This window comes from Podarcis pityusensis (assembly GCF_964106645.2).
Source record: "Podarcis pityusensis genome assembly, chromosome: 17".
NCBI classification, from domain to species: Eukaryota; Metazoa; Chordata; class Lepidosauria; order Squamata; family Lacertidae; genus Podarcis; species Podarcis pityusensis.
In genome coordinates this window covers 529,379-551,415 of record NC_138042.1, presented here as the reverse complement: position 1 = coordinate 551,415, position 22,037 = coordinate 529,379, and the positions used below count along the sequence as shown (strand labels likewise).

The following is a 22,037-nucleotide window of genomic DNA, read 5'->3' as shown; positions in this document are numbered from 1 at the left end:
TCATGAAGCAGTGGTGGAGAACGCCAGGCCCAGAGAGAACAGCGGGGTGTGTAGAAACTGTACTACGGTGCATGGGTAAAATTTACATTTGCTGCTCTGTGCACTTTTGCTTCTGGCACCACTGGGATGTGGCCCAGAAGGTTTCACAGACCTGAATGTGGCTGTCGGGCTGAAAAAGGTTTCCTTGCCGCTGCCATAAAGGAGCAGAAACATTAATTTGAATTTGCTTTGAGAGGGACAGTTCACCAGATGCCTTGGTGTCAGAGAAACTGGTCTTATACAGATCAATCCAATCTGCTGGGCACAATTTGCACTTCAGAGCTTGCTTTAATATCTAGGATATTACTTGTGATCTGCCTGGACAACTCACCTTCACCTTGTACTGCCAAATCATGCGCCAGAAGTCCAGCACTGTGTGTGGAAGAGGCCCCTGGGTTGCAATATAGCACTGCTTGTTATCCACACCCTGTGGGAAGAAAAGAGAATCGCAAACGTGAACTGAACATCATGCATTCTGCTGAACACCCTGTCATCACCCCTGAGCTGGAGAACAGCATTCTATTTGAAGATAAGTGGGGATAAACAAGGGAGAGGGAGGGCAATTGGTTAGAGATTAGAATGAGAGGGCTTTGGATAATTCACCCATTTGATTTGTGCTTGACAAAAATACTTTGCATTCCATTGTAAATAGAATGGTCAGTGCTAAACTGCAACTGGGGTATGTATTGTCCACTTCTATAACATTCATGTTCTCAAAGCAATATTCTCAAATGTGGAAAATTTAAGTCAGCTCCTGGGGAGTGCGTGTATCTTATCGCTAAATTTAGGATTCCCAAGAGCCTTTAGAGTACGTTGTCATCCCACTGTCAATTTTATCTCTGTAACCATGAGGACTAGAAATGTATTCTAGTAAACTGGGACTTTTAACTGATGATAGGAAGAGCCTTCAATTCTGACTTTTGCCATAATGCCATTCTAGTGTGCCTGATGGAACTTATCTGCTCCACTTCCCAGTGGGGAGGAGTTGCGGTGGACCGCATGGCCACCCACTCCCCACCGGGGGTGGGGGACTTTGTCCCCCATTGCCTGGGGGATCCCGGCCACGTCAGAGCCCAGCCAGCCAATCCGCTGGCCGGCGGGGTGTGGCTGGGACAGTTTAAACCGAGGAGCGAGTTCGCTTCCTCAATCACCCTCCCTCCCTACTTGCAGGTTAGGCACTGGCCTTGCTATGGATTTCAGTTGGTCGCCTTGGTTGTCCAAGGGGCCTGGTAGGAATTTTTCCACTTGGCAAATTGGCACTGGCCACTTGGCTTTCGCCTACCTCGTAGCAATCGTCACAACTTTGTTAGGGTTGCGGTTAGGCATTTTTTGACCTTGTGTGGGGGAGGGGAGGTGTGGCCATCACCTGCCCCTCCATCTTAAGGGTATTCCGTTAAAGGAATCCGGGGGTGTTGATCTTGTCCGAAGCCCGGTTGGGGGCTAGGGCTTTGACACGACCCGGACGGGAACACCAGGGGGAGCTTGAGCTGGTTCGCATCAACAGGGCTCCCCCTACCGGTGGCTTACCCTTACTGGACTTCCTGCACAGAGTCAAATATAGTTGGGTCCAATCAATGCCTAAGCCAATACCGCTCACATTCTGTAATTCAATAAAGTTGTGGCCAAAATTTGCCCAGTAACATAAACCTAATATCTGTGTACTTCTGTGAGTTATTTCCCAACGAGGGGGTGGCTGTGGGGTCTCGACACGCAACTAGCTTACCTTGAAAAATAAAATAAAATCATGAAAAGGCTACTATGGGACAAAAGCCCCCCTTCTCCATGGAGGTCACCTGCTGGATCTTTGCATCATTTGCTAAACTGGCCTTGCATGCTTCCAAGCATCTTCACCTGGGGGAAGAGCAGGATGCTGCCCGCACCTCTGCAGGGATACTGGACCCTTCAGCCACTCTGACACAAAAGATGCCGCCAAGCTACTTGCTGTCAGAGTTGGCTGCCTCTTTTACCACTGCTTTGGGCATTTCTCCTTCCAGTCATGAGGCACAGGCCAGTCACTGAGGCCTATAAAAACATGACCAGACCAGCCATGAGGCAAAGTGAGGCAGGATCCCCATGGGCAGCAGATCCCAATGTAGATCTTCATTTCCCCCTTGTTCCTGGTGTAGCTCTTGACCCACCCCTTCCTCCCTGGTGGGGAGAGAAGTGCCATTTTGTGGTTGACCTGAGGGGCCCTGGGGGGAGGTTTCTCTGGAGGCAGGTCAATGCCATTCTTACACTTACACAGTGCAAAAGTAAAATCTTTTGGGTGGTATAATAGGGAACTGAGCCCCCCCCCGCCCCGCTTTAATCTGGAACAAAGCTTGCCAGTGTTTCAGCTCTCATCAGTTTGGGCAAATTCCTCTAGTCAGATGTGTTTGCAATGGGGAGGGGTAGGGTTCAGGACTCTGTTACCTGAATAAAGTTTGCATTGATGTAATCAGCTTGGGCTTCTTCTGTCAGGAAGTTCACAACAACTCTGGTCTGATCATCTGTGAGATGTACACAACTGGGAGTTAGTACCACAGATAGTCACCTGGCCTTAGAGAGAGAGAGAACATGAATCTCAGCATCTGACCTGTGATCCCTCAGAACTGCAACTCCCAGCAGCCCCAGCTGCATAGCCAATGGTCAGGGCATGGGCGGAGCTGCACTCCAGAAACATCTGGAGGGTCACAGCTTAGCCTAACCCTGCTCTCAATTGACAGGAAATGGAAAAAGGAAAGAGATTGTGAAGTCAGTGACCAAACCCCTGACTACATTGAACCACTGGTGCTGTTTGGATCCCATGGCTTGGTGCGCCTAAGGTCATAGTGTACAGACGACTGACCAGAGAGTAGCACCCTGAGAGGTATGTCCTCAACCCCCGAGAAGATAGCCTAGGAGAGACCCCACCAAGGTGAGCATTGCTCCACAGGTATTGCCCAAGTAAGTGGACAGGTTTGTCTTGCTTCACATTCATCCCGTGGATCTGTGCATAGCACTATTCACAAAGAGAGCTCCTGGAGCAATTAGATTGGGGGTCCTCAAACTACAGCCTATGGTCCTGAACCCGGCCCGCCTGTCAATTGTTGAATCCGCCGCTGTCTAACGGGCCTATGGCCCTCCTCTCGCAGCCCGCCTCCCTCCTGCCACGGGAGGAAGTGCCTTGCTGCATTTCTGTTGCCATCTGAGCATTTCCTTCTTTTGCCAGGGTCTCCGTTAATTCCATTCTTGGCATCGCCACAGGTGCTTCCGACCTCTCTTCACACCCACCCACCCACATCGCTTTTTCTTAGTTTCACCCCACAGGTGCACCACAACAAGGCACAACACCCTCCCCCCAGTACCGGATTTACATATAAGCTAAACAAGCTATAGCTTAGGACCCCACTCTCTTGGGGGCCCCCCAAAAAAATTAAAGAAAAAAGTGCAGAGTGCATAGGAATTCGTTAATATTTTTTTCAAACTATAGCCCGGCCCCCAACAGTCTCTGAGGGACAGTGAACTGGCCCCCTGTTTAAAAAGTTTGAGGACCCCTGAATTAGATGGTCCATAAGAAGAGACTTGCTGGATCAGGCCAATGACCCACCTAGTCCAGCATCCTGTTCTCACAGTGGCCAACCATACTCCTCTGGGAAGCCCTGGAGCAGAGCCTGAGAAACTAAGACAGACCAAAAACAAGGTAAAGTATCTGCTCATCATCACTAGCGTCACAACCACTCTGTCCTTCTGACCACCCTCCAGAGAGCAGTGGCAGATTGTCCTGTTCCTAAAATGAAGGCGCACACCTTAGAAAGTATCAACTTCCACTTTTTGCAGTTCCTCTGATTACTTTTCATCCCTTAGTTAACTTCCTCAGTCTGGCCTCCTGATTGGCTTGGAGCTTTATATAAACTTCCTGGGCAGGGTTCTGGATACAGTTACTGCCCCTGGTTTCCAGCATCCCAAATCCTGAGACTCACTAAATGAGCTGCAGTGATGCCATAGGTGTGGAAGAGTAGCAGCCAAACCTTAGAAATGCACATTCCTGCTAGTTTGCATGAGAAGGGGCTAAGCCCACAGAGCTGTATTGCTGATAGGCAGACCATAGAAATACAGTTGGCAGAGAGGGCTCTGTGTAATGTCATTTCCCCTACTCTCCGGGAGAGGAAGGAGCATATTGTATTTCCTTTTCCTCTCTTTCTTCCTTTGACTAGCATTGGATGCAGAGATATCTCTGTTTGCTCTGGCTTTAGGTACATGCCTGAAGCTGGTTGTACTGTAAATCTAAGTATTTTGCCAGCATAGCTTTTACTGCTGCCACTGCTGGGAACCAATGCAAATTATAAGTAAGAAATTCTTATGTTTAAACTTACTGTAGTTGCCTGATTCTTTGTTCAGCGGGGTAAGAAGGGAGAGCCAGCTTACTTCATAGCAGGACTTCCTCTAAATGAGGTTTTACAGCCAAATTCCTATGCTTAATTCTGCTGCCAAGGATGGGACTTTGAAACTGTTCAACCCACACATGTGGGAGCCTGGATAGATTAATTGCAATGAATATATCTTCTCCTACCCATTAAGACCCATCCCAGAATAGAAAGGTTCCTCATGATGTCAGACACACAAGGACAGTGTGAGCAGCTGCTAAAGGGATAGAGCTAGAGATGTGAAGGCCCAGGAAAAACAAAAAAAAATCAGGGGAGGGGGAGAGAGAAACAGATTTTTCTCATTCTTGGAATGATTCCTTGGCCATGGTTTTTACAATAGAGAAAAGATGGATATTTGGGGAAAGAAGGAAACCTCCTCTTCATATGCAATATTTTCTTTTTTCAGAATGTTGTGATTTTTTAAAAGTAAACTTTTAAAACAATATTGTTATAGTCAATAGGACTGCCACAAAATTCCTATAATTTGAGAGTAGCCGATGGATCTAGGGTCTAACTTGATGCTTTGAGGCCCTGAATCGCGAGTACTACAGCCTGGGACATGGCAACACTCACTGGATATTTTGCTGGTGACACGAGCAAATGAAAGACAATTCAAGGCACTCCTAGGGTGGAGGAGCCCAAGAGGAATGTGGTAACACAGCCTGATCCATAGAAGAGGAAGTGAGTGCCAAGTTGGGCAGAACTGGCCCCATGCCACAGATGCCAATATTAAAGCCACCACACAGTAGTAGTATTTCCTCATTGGCAACTAACATGGCAGGATGTCTTTGTAACGGTTCTTCTTGATATTCTCCTTGTTGCCCCCAGCTTCTGTTGAAATGCCCTGCTGTTGCCGGAATGCTGCCGCCCGGGCTTTGATTTCCTGCCGAGAGACAAGAGCATCCGTTCATTTATTAAAATCTTTACACGCTTGCCTTTCCATCTGACAACAGGTCTCCAAGGTAATAAAAAAAGAAAAATGGACATGTAACAAGCTTAGCAGGTTTCCTGGTGCCTAATGGAGGCTCTGGGGGATAAGAATGAAAAATACCCTCTTCCGCAGCTTTTGGATCAGGAATGGGAAAACCTGTGGACTGCCAGATGTTGCTCAGCTGCAGCTCCCATCATCCCTGATAGTTGGCCAGGCTGTCTGGGAATCCCAAGGTCCCTCTGTCCCTGCCACACCTTCCTTTTTATTTATGTATACAGGCAACTTCCCATTTATGCGTGTTTGGGGCACGGGCATCCACACATGTGTGCATTGCCACAAACCTGAAAGGGGGCAAAAAGTGATCCTAAAAGGGTGCAAAAATGGCAACAATGGCACAAAAATAGCATCTAGCAATCCCATGAGCCTTTGTACCAACCTTTGGGGCCTTTGGAGAGTTGGAATTTGAGCAAGGAGGTTTGGAGGGGGCAATTGTGGTGGAATTTGGTGGATTTTGGGGTGCTTTTAAGGGTTTTTTTATTAATAAGAATAATAATACCCCATCAATCCTTTCAAACTTCAAAGGGCTGCCTTTAAAGGGTTTCCATAAGTTTAGAGGGTGTTTGCAGGCTTTTTAAATGGTGTTCCTGATGCACACGATATACACGTAAAAACACAGTTCCTCGGAATGTAACCCCTGTGTAAATTGAGAGTTTCCTGTATATCTAAAGCATTTATGGACTGAGTTTCCAGGCAGAACTCTCTGCATGTGGAACTTTCAACATGTAGTTTCAAAATGAATAATCATTAATCAATTATAAACATAAAATTATATAACAATAAAATTAAAACCAGCATTAATTAGAACCAGCATTAATCTTGTTCTCTGAAATGGAATATTCAAATATATATATATATGAATTGTTTGTATGCTTCAAATTTTACATTTTATTGGTTTTGTTATTACTGATGCATATTTTTACTCTGAGGTCTATATGACATAAAATGGTATGGAGCAGGGATTTCAAAACTGTGGTCCACAAGCTTCACATGGTCTGTAGCACATCTGTGGATTTGTGGTTGGAGATGGGAAAAGGCACCTCAATTGCATTAAATATTCACAGTGATTTTAATTGCATTTTATTTGCTTATCTCACTTCTTATATTATATTTTGTTATTACAGTTTGAATTCTATGCAATACAAATAATATATATACACAGTATCTATCCCAGTGCATTACAGTTGCATCAACAACAAGGAAAATCATTAAGTGGTCCACCAAGACCCCTCTGCAATTAAAGTAGTCTGTAAGGGGGAAACCCTTATAGAAGGAATGTAAATGAATAAACTGCTCGGAAGCCATTTTGGCAAGTGAGTGACTCCCAGCAGATGGTCAATGACAGCACTAGAGGCAGTGAACAGAGTGGCGCTACTTATGAAATCTTACAATCTCTCATTGAGTATATTTCTGGAGCATGCAGTGTTCATCTGACCATGTTGTGCCTCATCAGAGCAGGTTTCCCTGGTGTGATGACACTGGCTTTCCTTCCAGGAACTGACTGGAACACTGGATGATGACTCTATCTACCTGTGGTCTTCACCCAAGGCAGCACCAGGTCAGGCAAGGGGTTATATAACACAGATAAGTGTTCTTGAGGCAGTGTGAAAATAGGATTAATGGCCTCTGGGAGGCAGATACCATTAAGAAAATTGAAACAAGGAGGCTTTGGGAAATGGGGCTTGTGGATTCTGTAAAAAAGAGGTGGGACACACCTCTCTTCTAATATCACAGCAGTCCTGCATCAAAGTTGTGCACCCACCAAATAACAAGTTTGTCTGGCAAGTGTGAATCAGCCCTTAGTTTTCAAAGTTCAGCAGAGAACAACTGTGTTTATTTTACAAGCATGGATGTGGGGTACATCCTGATCTATCTCATTTATGCTGTGGATGTGCATTGGCCATGCTTATGTCTGATGTACAATTTCCTCCTTTAGCAAAAGCTCAAAGGAAACCTGTTCAGTGTGCTCTGCAGAAACTGGCTATGCACAGCACTGAGGGGTAGGAACCAGTATGAACAGCCTAAACCAAACATTTTTTATACACACAAAAACACACACACACACACACACACACACACACACACACATATATATATCCTGGCACATGTTTTTGTGCGAAAGGGTAAAGATATGCCAGTACTTCAATAAATGTGCACACAAAGTGATTTAAACATAACCAAAGCAGACAGATTATGTGAAGCATAGGGAAGGGGCTTTGGATTTATGAACCAGTATGTTTGTCCAATGGGTTGTGAAAGTGAGGGGAACCCAGACTTGAACTGGAGGAGGAAATGCTGAATCAGGTCCTGATTTGTATGCGTGCCTGTAACATGCACCCTTTTAGCATACTGTTATTTGCATGCTCATGCTTCCTTCCCTCTCCCCCCCCCCCAAGTGTGTGTCTGGCTTCTGCTGTATTCTGCCAGTGAGGGATGTCAAAACTTCACTGTCCTCCCTTTCCCCAACTGCAGCTGAGAAGTGGCAGGTAATGTAAACAGCCCATGAATTCAGTTCCTTTCCTTATTTATTCACCTAGGGCTGTTCCCCATCCCCTGTGCATCAGGCAGCGATTCCTATGTCTGGGCAGCATCAACAAGTTCATCTTATTGTACAACATCATTTCTGCTTGCTGAGAAATTGTAAACTACAGTTTTGTTCACAGTACGAGTTTGCCACCATCTGTGGCTGTTGCCTTTCCTGCCATCCAAACCATAATGGGGAAGGGCTGTCACTCAGTGGTAGACCATCTGCTTTGCCTGCAAAGGTCCAAGGTTCAGTCTCAGCATCGCCAGGCAGGGCGAGACAGATCATACCTGACCTAAGAGAAACCCTACAGAGCCACTGCCAGTCAGTGTGGACAGTATGGGTCTGGTTTGGTATAAGGCAGCTTCCACGATGCCTCTCCTCAAGCCCTTCACAGGCTTCCCGTACCCTTCCGTAAAGGTAAAGGGACCCCTGATCATTAGGTCCAGTCGCAAACGACTCTAGGGTTGTGGCGCTCATCTTGCTTTATTGGCCGAGGGAGCTTCCGGGTCATGTGGCCAGCATGACTAAGCCGCTTCTGGCGAACCAGAGCAGCGCATGGAAACACTGTTTACCTTCCTGCCGGAGCGATACCTATTTATCTACTTGCACTTGGACGTGCTTTCAAACTGCTAGGTTGGCAGGAGCAGGGACCAAGCAACGGGAGCTCACCCCGTAGCGGGGATTCGAACCGCCGACCTTGTGATCAGCAAGTCCTAGGTTCTGTGGTTTAACCCACAGCACCACCCGCATCCCTTGTACCCTTCCATATCTGTCTCAAATATCCTGACTTTACCCAGACAATATTGTGGACTCTCCATCCTTGGAGGTTTTAAAGCAGAGGTTGGATGGTCATCTGTCATGGATGCTTCAGTCAAGATTCCTGCATTGCAGATTCCTCAGGGTCCCTTCCAGCTCTATGATCCCATGACAGCAGAAACTCTCTCACTGAACTAAATAGGGGTCTGAGCCTGGATGGTGAAAGGCAGAGTAGAATCTTGGGAACTGTAGTTTGTTAAGAGTAATGGGAACTGTAGTTCTATGTGGGGAACTGGGTGTACTTTAAATGTATGATGTGGATCTACCTGAAAAGGAGGAGCCAGGGGCACAACCTGGTGGATCCTGGGCAGAGCCTGCCAGAATCTGGAGTTTTCTCATTTTTCCACCTCAAGCTGTTTACTTGAAAGAACACAGTTTTACAGGTTGGATCAACAACATGATGACAGGTATTTCCAAGGTGAACCGTAAAGCTTCCCTCCTAGGCAAGCTTGAATCGTCACCTGACCCATTTCAGAACTTAAGCATTGCCTCCTTGTCTTATGCTAAGTCTTGCTTGTTTCTATGCCCCAGTGGAGGATGGTCACTGCACAACAGTTGGTGCAAGAGGTTTCACTGCATGGAAGAGGACAAAGGTTTGATTTGCAGTGACCCTGGCATGCCAGATATGCTGTTTAAACCCTCAGAGAAACTTTCTTACTTGTTGGGTTCCTGGCACCTCTCTCTGCTGACCTTTCTCAAACACAGAACAATGAAGGCCAGTCTCCAAGGGTATGAGAGAGATTATAGTTACTATTTATGTAATGCTCAAGAAACAAGGAGGGTTATACAACATCTCAGAACTGTCACCACGAATGACACCAACAATGAGAGCTAGCAGCCTCACATGGCCAGGCATGTGACACTGAAACCTGCTCTAGACCTTGCTAGGTTAGGAATCAGGACACCTGGATTCACGTTCTGCCTGTGTGGGAAATCAAGCATGACTGTATCTGGAGTTCATGGAGCTAAAAGGATGCAAAAGTGGTAATGACTTAGTTTCCACTCCCCTCCTATTGTCTGTGACAATACCTTGTTCTCGTGCCTATAAATTAGGAAGTAAAGTTGAAATGCAGGCACACACAAATTTAGAGAAAGTTTCCCATTTTCACTTTCAATTGAAATTGGCAAGCTACTTGAACTTAAAATATCTGGAACCTGGATGCAGCCTGTGGGCAAAGCCAATGCTGGAACCTGGGGGCAGGAGGAGGATCACAGGACAAACCTGTCCCACCATAAGGAAATGCAATATTTGTAAACTGCTGCAGGGCGCAGTGAAATGAGGGTCCTTGGCCTCAACAAAACCTTGTAAGGATCAAAGCCTTATTGGACCAAGATCTTGAATGTGCAGGATCAATCAAGGGGACGTATGACACCAAGGAAAGCCACTCCTTCAAAAATACCTTAAGAGCCAAATGGCGTGATAGCAAAAGATTTGTGACTGAGACAGATCCACATCTTGCATTTAAAGTTTCCTCAGAACACATTTTAAGCGCATGACTTTCCCCAAAGAATCATGGGAAGTGTAGTTTGTTAAGGGTTTTAGTTATGGGAGGGGGAAACTATATTTCCCAGGAATATTCCCAGGAAGCCATGTACTTTAAATGTGCATTGGATGTGCTTGACATGTGTGGATCTGTATTCAGGTGCATGTGTTTTGAAGAGGCTCAATGCAGCTTGTGCAAGCCTCAGTTCAAATCAAGACCAGACAGGCCACCCACAGAGCCCTCCTAGAGTCAACTCATCCACAAGGTGACCATGTCCAATGCATCCTGGCACATGATATGCAGCAACCGATTGGGGGGCATGTGCAGCTTAGAAGGACTCATCATCTCAGCCATCTGACAGGGCACGGAAAAGCCATGTTGGCCGAGTCAGCTGGGAACTCGCAGTCTCAGGAACAGGGGGCAATTAAGGCCCAGTTTTACAGGACAGACTCAAGTCTTGATTTTGCATGGTTCTTGATTCTTCATACTATTAGCAAACCCATTGCCAGAACAGCACCAGGAGGTATCCACAGATTTGAGGGGAACCCCAAATTTTGCAGAACTGCAAACAAATATTTAGAGAGGAGAACTGCAAAAACAAGAAAACCTGGAGGCTCCCAAATTGAGATGAGTTTCTTTCCCCCATAGGAATTAATGGCCATAATCATTCTCTTATGTTATAAGAATTTAAGGTCTCAAATATATAAATTAAATGTTCATAAATTTACAAGGCAAACACATACATAAAAATATAAATCACATGTCTGAAATAGTACAGGAGAGCAATCCTGAAACCATTTTGACTCTCCCAAATTGACCTCAAATGTTTCTCAGCAAGGAGGAAGGAAATGGGAAAGCCTCTCCATTGTCTTTTGCTTACCTGTCTTTAGGGCGTCTTTGTGTATGAATAGGGTGAGCCTGTGACCTCAGTTCGGGAATTAAAGCTTGCCAATCAGAAGGTGGGCGGTTTGAATCCTTGCAACGGGGTGAGCTCCCGTTGTTCGGTCCCTGCTCCTGCCAACCTAGCAGTTCGAAGGCACATCAAAGTGCAAGTAGATAAATAGGTACCGCTCCGGCAGGAAGGTAAACGGCGTTTCCGTGTGCTGCTCTGGTTCGCCAGAAGCAGCTTAGTCATGCTGGCCACATGACCCAGAAGCTGTACGCCGGCTCCCTTGGCCAATAAAGCGAGATGAGCACCGCAACTCCAGAGTTGTCCGTGACTGTACACTGGTACCTCGGGTTAAGTACTTAATTTGTTCCGGATGTCCGTTCTTAACCTGAAACTGTTCTTAACCTGAAGCACCACTTTAGCTAATGGGGCCTCCCACTGCTGCCGTGCCGCCGGAGCACAATTTCTGTTCTCATCCTGAAGCAAAGTTCTTAACCCGAGGTACTATTTCTGGGTTAGCAGAGTCTGTAACTTGAAGCGTATGTGTCAGGGGTTCAGGAGCAGAGGCAAGGGCAAGGGAGGAAACAGAGAGCGAGGGAGAGGAGGCAGAAGAAAAGATGAGTGACGACGACGACCCGAGATCTCCGAGTCTTTCCAGTGAATCAGAAGATTCACAGAAAGGAGCACCAGTGGCCAGGGCAAGGGGGGAGCCTAGGGGGACACCCCAGGAAGATAGAGCCAGAGGGGACTCAGAGGGGAGCAGTTGGAAATCAGGACCAGCGTCACCGCCAGAGAGCAGGGAAGAGGAAGGGCGCCAGGGATCAAGCACTGGCAGCTCACAACAGGGGGGAGGGCACGAGTCAGGAGTGGCCACACCTCCATCGGGGAGCGAAGAAACGGTCAGACGGAAGGTGGAAGGTTGGGCGCGCGTGCCAAGTTCAAATGCACAGGAAGGTGGCGCAGTAGGCAGCCCGGAAAGGGAGCCAGGTCCTAAAGCCCGCCGAAAGGAGGGAGAAGAGTCAGGGGGGTCAGCGTCAGAGGAATCCCGGAAGGAAGAGACCCCGGGGGGCAGAGGGACCCAGAGAAGAACAGTCAGGCGGAAAAGGTGGAGCAAGGCTAGGATATTAAGTTGGTGTACAAGGGGCGGAGACTCAGATGGAGCTTCGCCGATCTAACCATGAGACGTAGAGTTGCACGCAGCAGCTTGAGAATGGAAACTGTAACTCAATAAAGACTTTTATTTAATGATCGCTGGCTAGCGTGATCCTCTGTGAGCTAGGATCTGGAAGCAGCTCTGACAGTATGTAACCCGAGGTACCACTATACTTAACGGTCAGGGGTCCCTTTACCGTTACCATCACAAAAGAATGGATGGGCTGCTCAAGTAAAGCAATCAGTGACCTTTGTCAGGTATCCTAGCAGACAGGATTTCTGCTGTAGACTGCCTCCTTCTGTGATGTATGTATGATGCTTTTGGGGGTGGTCTTGAGCTACAGGGTGGGCAATTTCAAAAGTCTATATAAGGGCTTGCACACCATTGTTCTGGGTTCCTCCTCCCTCCTGCATGTAGTGAGTGAGGACCCTGTTGCAACAGTTTAATAGAGGTCATGCTTACTACCTCTTTTGCTTCTCAATATTCTCTGGTTCATAGAATCATAGAATAATAGAATCATAGAGTTGGAATAGACCACAAGGGCCATCGAGTCCAACCCCCTGCCAAGCAGGAAACACCATCAGAGCACTCCTGACATATGGTTGTCAAGCCTCTGCTTAAAGACCTCCAAAGAAGGAGACTCCACCACACTCCTTGGCAGCAAATTCCACTGTCGAACAGCTCTTACTGTCAGGAAGTTCTTCCTAATGTTTAGGTGGGATCTTCTTTCTTGTAGTTTGGATCCATTGCTCCGTGTCCGCTTCTCTGGAGCAGCAGAAAACAACCTTTCTCCCTCCTCTATATGACATCCTTTTATATATTTGAACATGGCTATCATATCACCCCTTAACCTCCTCTTCTCCAGGCTAAACATGCCCAGCTCCCTTAGCCGTTCCTCATAAGACATCGTTTCCAGGCCTTTGCCATTTTGGTTGCCCTCCTCTGGACACGTTCCAGTTTGTCAGTGTCCTTCTTGAACTGTGGTGCCCAGAACTGGACACAGTACTCCAGGTGAGGTCTGACCAGGGCAGAATACAGTGGCACTATTACTTCCCTTGATCTAGATGCTATACTCCTATTGATGCAGCCCAGAATTGCATTGGCTTTTTTAGCTGCCGCGTCACACTGTTGGCTCATGTCAAGTTTGTGGTCAACCGAGACTCCTAGATCCTTTTCACGTGTACTGCTCTCAAGCCAGGTTGGCCTCTGTTATTTTCTCCTACCGATAGAGAACCCACTTAAGGGCTCTATACTGGCTCTTGGATACCCCACAAGGGAAAAGGAGCAGGTTTTTTCTACATCAGTTATATGGATAGAGAGGAGAAGGATACACTTAGGATGCCACTGGGAGATGCATCAGCCCTGCCCCATCGTGCCCTACATTTCTTCATCATGCTAGCGTGTAACGGAACATGCAGTCCACAGCTATGTATTAATAACTCTTCTCTTCAATCTGCTTGCCAGCTCGGATCTGGGAACACATGCAGACACTCTAACTTCTCACACCCTCTACCAAATAAACACGTCTACACTACAGAGCTAAATATGTTTCAGAGTTATTTAATTGTCAGGGCTCCCAACCAAGGCCAGCCCAATACATTTTGGCAGCTGAGGCAGATCCCAAAAGGATGCCCCCCTCCCTGCCAGAAAGAAGGGGGGGAGGAGAGATTTACCTCAGCGACAAGGAGAGCAGAAATATCAACATTGGCATCTGCTGTCCCAGTGGACCCTGCCACCTGAGGCACTCACCTCACATGGCCTCATGGGTGAGCCGGTCCTGAACAAAAATCAACATCAAGATCTGCTGCCCTGGGGACCTGGCTGCCTGAGGCAGCTGCCTCTCATGGGTGGGCTGGCCCTGCACCCAACAGAGAGGCTCTGGGAAGTGTTGTCAGATGAGAAGGCCAGTGGCTTCTAGTATAGCTTCAGGCACCAGGCCTGTTGGCGGACCAACTCTGCAAAGCTGCAAAAATGTCTCAAACATGACGTGAAGGCTTGGAACATCAACCCCACTTTGTGGGAATCCCTTGCAGACGACTGCAGTGCCTGGAGACAGACAAGTCGTGCATCCACAGTAATGAACAGAGGAGGAATGACCACTGGGAGGAACGCAGAGAAAAGAAACGCCATGGCGCATCTGTAACAGTGAAACTAAGCACCTTGATCTGCCCCAGCTGCAACAAAACATGTCTGTCCCATATCAGTCTCTGCAGCCACAGCAGGTGCTGTAACTCCAACGGTTTGACTTCACCCCAAAAGGTGCACTCCTCCATTGTCTCCCAAGACAGATGGATGCCAGCAACAACAACAATGCTCACTTGCCAAACTATTATTTATTTATGATTACCTTTATGAGTTGTTTTACACTGGAACAGTCTCAAAAGTGACTTACGGAAGATAAATCCATACCAATGGAAACCAGTAAAACACCTTTAAAAACCACAATGTACATTAAAAGTGATCATCTAAAAATACTACTGTACTTAAGAAGACAACTCCCAAGTTCTTCTGCAGGAACATATGGCAGTCAATCCAGATTTGGTATGGTATAAACCACCACAACTTGCACCTCTGCAGTGTTTTCTGAGTGTTCAAAGCACTTCATGGCATTATCCCTGTAAATCTGCACAACAAAGCTGTAAAGCCAGTCACTGTTTTTATTATTAGTCTCATACTGCAGACGAGGGACTGAGGCTGAGAATGACTTGCATAAGGCCACTTTCCAAGTTCACGGCAGTGGTGAGATTTGAACTCGAAGCTTCTTGGTTCACAGCTTTAGGGCTTATCCACACTTACCTTTGTACTGATCTTTCTATGTCAGGAGTGCTCTGATGGTGTTTCCTGCTTGGCAGGGGGTTGAACTCGATGGCCCTTGTGGTCTATTCCAACTCTATGATTCTATGATTCTAGGTACAGCCCACGATTTAAAGAACAGTGTCTGAGCACCACCTCCTTTTTTTGATCCAGAGCTTTCCCCGTGAAAACCTGCCTCTTCAAGTTCAACCAGAGCAAATGTCAGTCCACGGAAAACTAGAATTGATGTTTGCTCCAATTCAGCTTCAAAGAGCTGCTTTTCACGGGAAAGCTTGGTGCAAAACAAAAAAGAAAAACTGCTTGGGCAGTGTTAAAGCACAGATCTTTGCCTGAAAAGAGTACGCAAAAGGCAGCTGTGCCTGCTTAGTTGCTTATATAGCATCCTGTAAGTGTATACCTGCATGCAAGCTTTTTACACTAGTACAAACAGATAGAGCAGCCTAGAAAGATTCTTTTCCAAGAGTTGTATAGAATGAAATTTATCAGGAAATAAAATTATTGTATTCTTATTGTGATGGAAGAAATCAAGGGTGAAATATGCAAGGCTGGCCTGTACTATGGACAGATGGGACACCCATTTTGGACTCTAATCCCAAGAAGACCCTTGTCAACTTCTCTCTGCTACTGTCATTCTTGCGCCTTGTTCTAGTCCTAGCTTGGACACTAGTGTCTAGAACTAGAAGGGAGATACGAGGCAGCCCATTGTAGTTGCTGTAAGGTTATGGCTTTTTAGCAAGCATGAAATACTCATCTTCTTGCACTCCTTCCTTTTCTCCTCATAGATCTGGGAGCCCTCTGAGCATCAGAGGGATTATCTTCCCCTGGAGAGCAGGCAACATGCCTGGAATGCAGTTGGGAGGTGCAGTTAGGCTTCCCTCCAGCACTCATCAGCTGGATTGGGTCATGTGGCAAATCATGGGTCAAAGCAGGACTGAAATGTCATTTTTAAACGTGCTGGTTCTGTGAAAGTAATCACTAGGCAAGTCAACTTGCCACTCCTAGAAAATTAGACAGAAATTCAACTTCTGTAGCTTTTCTTGGAATGGAGATGCACAGGTAGAAAAAAAACTGTACCGGTTGAATTTATGCCTGTCACCAGGCCAGTAAAGGTATGGGAGGCCCACCAGGAAAAGGAAAAACCTCAGAGTATGCGAGGAAAATCCCTGGTTGCAGTGAACAGTGGGGTGGGGAAGAGGTGCTGTCAGCCAGTCCTAACCCAGGGCAGGGTGAGGTCTATTGCTGTCCTGGGTCACCCTCTCCCCGCCCAGGTAAACAAGACTCACCTGGAACTCCTCAGCCAGCTGCCCCTTCTCTTGCCCTGCCTGGGCCTCGACCCGGGCTAGGAAGCCCTTCAGGCTCTCTGCACAGCGGCTCATCCCTGTCAGAAGAGGGACAAGGCAGAGTGGGAACTGAAGGCTATGAAATGCTAAGAGGAAGTTCAGGTTCTCGCAGCCACGCCTCCCCAATGTGGCTGGTGGGATGGGCCCAGACCTGTCTGGCTCTTTGCCCTCTCTTGGGAAAGGGAAGGTAGCTTTTCTGCACACAGCAATCAGGGTGTGTGAGCTTCTCTGGACAACTGGCAGGGACAGCCTGAATGGCACCATCATCATCACTGGCAAAAGTCTGCACTGTCCCCACCCCCGTCTAGGGAATATTATCCTGTGTCCAAGGTTTCTGGCATTATTGTCCCGGGGCAGCTGTAGCTCAGAGTGTGAGCCAGGACTGTAGTGGGAAACACAATTCAGAAACGCAATTCTCCGTGCATGTTCCTGGGGAGGTAAGTCCTCCTTGGTTCCCAGAGACATGTGACCAGTTACTCCCAGGGAAGTATGCATATGATTTCAGCAGGGCCAGTTCCAGAGAATACCCCCACCCCAAGTGGTTGGGCTGAGCAATAGATCACCCAAAGCTATGCATGATCTAAGTGTCGTAGGGAAAGATTTCTATATTTGCGGGAGTGAGGAGGGCTTGGGCGATCTCGAACATTTCTTCTCCACAGACGCTGAAGAAGGTCGCCCTCTTCTTGCCTGCATCAGTGACATCCTTTGCCTCCAGGAGTAACTGGAAGTGGGTGGCATAGCCTTCCCAGTCTCCTGAGGCTGGGCTGAACGGCATGAAGCTGTTGTCTGTTGCCGTTCTGGGTCCTTGGGTCCTGGAGCTGTAGCCTGGATGCGCAGTGCGGTGCTGTGTTGCCTGTGGCAGCTGTGTGCAGTGCGCAGCAGACAGCTCGGCAGGATCCCACCCTTGTCGCCAGTGAAATATACTTAAGAGTCCTGTAGTGATTTCATGCTCTTTAATGCAGCTTGTAAAACTGATTGAATTGCCCTCCAAACCTCAGGCTTTTATATACATTATTTACACAATGAGTCCCATCTGATTGGCTGATTCTGCTTCCCTCCTGGAGCCCAACTGGTCTTTTCCTGCAGGCCAATCAGTTGTTGCATTCTAGGATCCTACTTGCCTATTGTTCTAGGATCCAGGCTTAGTACATAACACCCATCCAATGAACTATTGCAAAGGCTTCTGGGACATACCTTTCAGATCACACACAAATTCAGTGGTGACTCTTAACGTGTTGTGGTCCAAAGCAACTGCTTAGGTTGCTTGTGCTGCCAGACCTGCTCTGGATTGCAGCCATAGAAGGTATATAGACCAGCAGGCCCACCATATTTACACAGCAATTCCATAAATGCCTACTCAGAGAAAGATTTGTTCAGTTCAATGGGCCTTACTCCTAGGTAAGTGTGTATAGCAGGAGTGGCAAACCCAATTTTTTTGGGGGGGACTGTGTGGGGACTTGGTCCAGCAGCATTTCCCCACCCCATGGTAGCCTTGATGGAACCTATATCCCTCTAAATGTTGTTGGACTCCAATTCCCATCAGATCTCACCCAGCATGGGCCATAGTCTGGGATGATAGGAGCTGGAGCCCAGTAACCTCTGAGGGTCATCAGGTTCCCCATCCCTGCACTATAAAGTCACCAGATGCCAGGGTCTGAAGTCACTTTGCTTTGCTGAAAACAAAAGCATTAGCTGAAGAAATTAGCTATGTGTCAATGGTAAAGGAGTAGGTGGATGTCATGACACACTCTATTAGTATGATGATCTTGAACAGAGAGGTTGTGAAAATGAAGGAAAGAGGATCAGCCAACAAAAGTCTGGGAAGATTTGGACTCCTTTATGGAGGGATACTAGCTTTTTTATGAAAGAGCCATGAGTGCCCAACTGAAGCAGTTCACAAGCAGGATACACCTCCTTGCACAACTTTCCACAACAGATTGAATGAAAAACTGCTTGAGTTCAGCTGAGCTCTATTTCTTTTTCTCTTTTTTTGAAATAATTGGTATTGGTTTTACAAATACAAAATATAAATGAACACAAACTGTAAAAACAAATCTATATAAAGATATTCTCCAAATCTTGAGACTTCCTCCCATCCCCTCCATGGCGTCTCATTTTAAACATCTACAACTGCATATTCATCCATACTCCAGTTTTTATATCAAATAATATTGTCTATAATAATTTTTACACTACAAGTGAGTCAATATTCTGCTCTTGTTTCCATCTGGCCTCCTAAACAGCTGGGCTCTGTTTCACTCCACCATATTAACCTCCTGAAGGCAAGAAGGGAACAGTTCACAGACGCCTCAAGATGCAACATACCGTATTTAGAGCAAGAGGCTGCTCTGGTTTCATCTCTTTCATTTTGTTTAAATTTAAACATAGCATTTCCTCTCACAATTGACCTCAACTAATCCTGCTCCCCAAAACCAAAGGTTTTCAAGTGGGAGCTTCTCATCTACCCACAAAATCTCATTCCCTAATCTACAGAGCAGTTTTGTACTTTAAAAAAACGTTTAGTGTTTTCCTTTTTAATGATTATCAAAGGTATAATAAAAGGTTGTGCGGTGCTATTAAAAAATCAAAAAGGTAAAGAGATCAAGTATGATGAGGTGGCTGAAGCATCTCCGTTGACCAAACTGGCATTTGATCTGGTGCATGTTTCATATGGAATCTGGGAGGGAGCTAGGCTTATCTTGTGACCGAGAGATACTCTCTGAGCTCTTTTTATATTAACATCTGTTTGCACCATTGAAGTGCAATCCAATCCAAGATATGTTTATTCAGACCTACTTTCTATATTATGTTCAATAGGTTTGAATAGACCCACTAAAATTAAGTTAGGTCCATTAATTCCAGTGTGTCAACTCTTAGTACAACTTGATTGAATATTTTCTATTATACATAGAAATGTAAGGTTGTCATCATGCTGCAGTTTGTTTGGCTGCCTTTGGTGGCCATGCCAACTCTAGAAGACAACAGGGTAGCAGGCTGCCCTGACAAGCTGTTTAACAGAGGGGACAGAAGGTGCTTCAAAGGGTGGTTTGACAAACTGCTCTGTGAAACACCTCCCCCACTCCGTTGGCGCTGTGAGCAGAGGGGCTTGGAGCAAGCTGGGAGGGGATGGGTGGTTGCTGTTGTTGTTTAAGAGCAGTTTAATTGAACAAAATAAAACAAAAAGTATACTGTTACAATTACAATTACACACTTTCCATTGTCTCTCATAAATTGTCTCAATTGTCTTGGTTTTGTAAAGTTTTCTACTGTCTTTCAGGGGTCAATCATGACCTGCCAAAGAATTTAGATGTTTACAGTGTTCTTTTATGTATACAGTGGTACCTCAGGTTACATATGCTTCAGGTTACAGACTCCACTAACCCAGAAATAGTGCTTCAGGTTAAGAACTTTGCTTCAGGATGAGAACAGAAATCGTGCTCTGGCAGCGCGGCAGCAGCAGGAGGCCCCATTAGCTAAAGTGGTGCTTCAGGTTAGGAACAGTTTCAGGTTAAGTACGGACCTCTGGAACGAATTAAGTACTTAACCTGAGGTACCACTGTACACTTATCTTTCCAGTGCATCAGTACCAGTTTTTTGGTCACAGGGCACAAATAATTCATTTATGTTGTCCAACTGTCCAATTCCATTTAGTTGGCATGTAGTTCAAAATAATCTTTTCCTCTGAATTTTTTATTTTTTTCTGCAGTCGTATTTATGGGAGGGGAAAAGTGAGGGGCTGGCTGAGATCAGAGGCGTAGTGGGGGGGCAAGGGGTACATGGCCCCGGGCACATCTGACGCTCCCATGACAGGCATGGAGCTCTAGCTGCTGAGGTGTGGCAGCAGGCAGGTTGGTCTAATGGCCAGGTGGGTGGAGGCAGTGGGCAAGGAGCCTGTTGCAGAGGGGCTGCGTTCACCCTCTGTGCGCGTTCTGCTGCATGCACCCCCCAGCGTGCACCCCCAACCCAGCTGCCCAGTCCATCAGGAGGGTGTAACACTTGCCCCACCCCAGGTGCCTGCAATCCACGCTATGTTGCTGGCTGAGATGTAAGAGGACGACAATGTGTGGCCAGTAGGTGAGGTTAGCAAGCAGAGAGAGCAAGGGCAGGAGCCCTTAGTAACTCAGTAGGCTGCACAGAACTTAGTGTGACTTACTTCGGAGCAGATGTCATAGATGTTTTGGCTGTGATTCTTGCATTGTGGGGGGTTGGACTAGATGACCCTTGGGTCCTTCCAACTGTGTGACAGCTGAACTTGATCTACATGTGATATTGTGCGTGTATCTATATATATCTCTTAGAGGCTGTCTTGGAGTGGGGACTGTGATCCATTTCTTCCTATTCTTAAATCATGGGCCCATGACTGTATATATGGAAAATCCCTACAATCTGTAAATGAAATAATGCTTTTGAAGAATAAAGGCAGTGAATGGAGGATTCTGGTAGTCTTAATTTCCAGTTGTTAATTTTTTTAATGGGAGTTATGCACCTGGGGTCAAGCCCAGGACTCTTTTTGCCTCTGAAAAAACTTGTTTTCTCCTGATCTCAGAGAGCACCAGTGGCTGCACTCAGAGAGCATCAGTGGCTGCACTCTGCATATGCTCTGATGTATCTCCATTTTTCTATTACTTCACCTGTGCCAGGGCAGCCCAAGCTCTTGCATTGCTCATTTATAAAGTGTGTACACTACATGCAGACACCCAGGAACCCCAAAAGTGGGGGGGGGGTCAGGGAGAGAACAGGGGAGGGAGAGTTTCCTGCCTTAACTTTGCGGGGAAATATGGAATGATAATCAGAATAACCCTTGCCTCCTCAAAACTGGCTGCTGAGGACTGGGTTGTACACATGAGAGTGCTCAGCAGCATGCACACGTGAGCACAATGTCAGGACTCAGGAGTCACAGGAACTGGCTTGTTTCAGTATAGCTGCTGCCCTTGAGCTGCCAGAACTACAACTTGGCATCAAGTATTCTCAGGCTTTGAACTAGAAGGGCTATATAAATATGTTCTGTGTCGGCTGGGAGACCTTGGTGCAATTCTCACTGAAGGCCCTGCTATCTGCATGGCATTGCTCGAACTGGGATTTTTCACAAATGCAATTGCTGCTTAGGGGTGTGTGTGTCACACTTTTGAGAATACAATTATCATTATCATCATCATATATTTATTTATATTCCACCTTTTTCCCTGATGCCAGTGGCGGGCCTTGGCATCTCAAATTTCAGTGGCACTGCAATTTGTGTGATGCTGCCATTTGGCGCCCTCTCGCCTTCTGCTGGATGTCATAGTTGTGGCGCCCCAGAAACTCTGTGACTGGTGCAACTGCACCGCTCACGCTCCCCTTGATTCATCTTGCTGATGGGACTTAAGGAAGCTTACAGATAAAATCAATTAAACAAGATACAAGGCTGTATCTCCCGTTTGTAACACCTTTCTGTGCTATGCACATCACTGTGCGTTACGGGAAATGCAGAAGAAAAGTGCTAAGTTCTTGAGTAATCCATACTGTGTCTTCTCTTTACCACACAGCTCTGCTCTTAACTGTAATAGTGCAGGAAGCAGATGGTGTTTGAAAGGTCACTTAAAAAACAACCACCTCAAGGACA

At 46.6% G+C, this 22,037-nt stretch overlaps 1 protein-coding gene across 5 annotated transcripts in view; it reads right to left on the bottom strand.

The window, feature by feature from the left end:
* PTPN18 (protein tyrosine phosphatase non-receptor type 18) overlaps nucleotides 1-22,037 on the bottom strand; it is a 67,155-nt gene that overhangs the window by 21,415 nt on the left and 23,703 nt on the right. For 2 of the 5 annotated variants that reach the window (XM_080987547.1, XM_080987546.1), the window contains exons 2-5: nucleotides 16,379-16,473; nucleotides 5,199-5,307; nucleotides 2,452-2,528; nucleotides 371-466 (exon numbers count right to left, since the gene is read on the bottom strand). In XM_080987547.1, the coding sequence (XP_080843673.1) occupies nucleotides 371-466; nucleotides 2,452-2,528; nucleotides 5,199-5,307; nucleotides 16,379-16,471 (375 nt within the window). In that variant the 5' untranslated portion in view covers nucleotides 16,472-16,473. Of the gene's footprint in view, nucleotides 1-370; nucleotides 467-2,451; nucleotides 2,529-5,198; nucleotides 5,308-16,378; nucleotides 16,538-22,037 lie in introns of those variants that run through there. The other 3 variants (XM_080987548.1, XM_080987549.1, XM_080987545.1) reach the window with 2 other exon arrangements.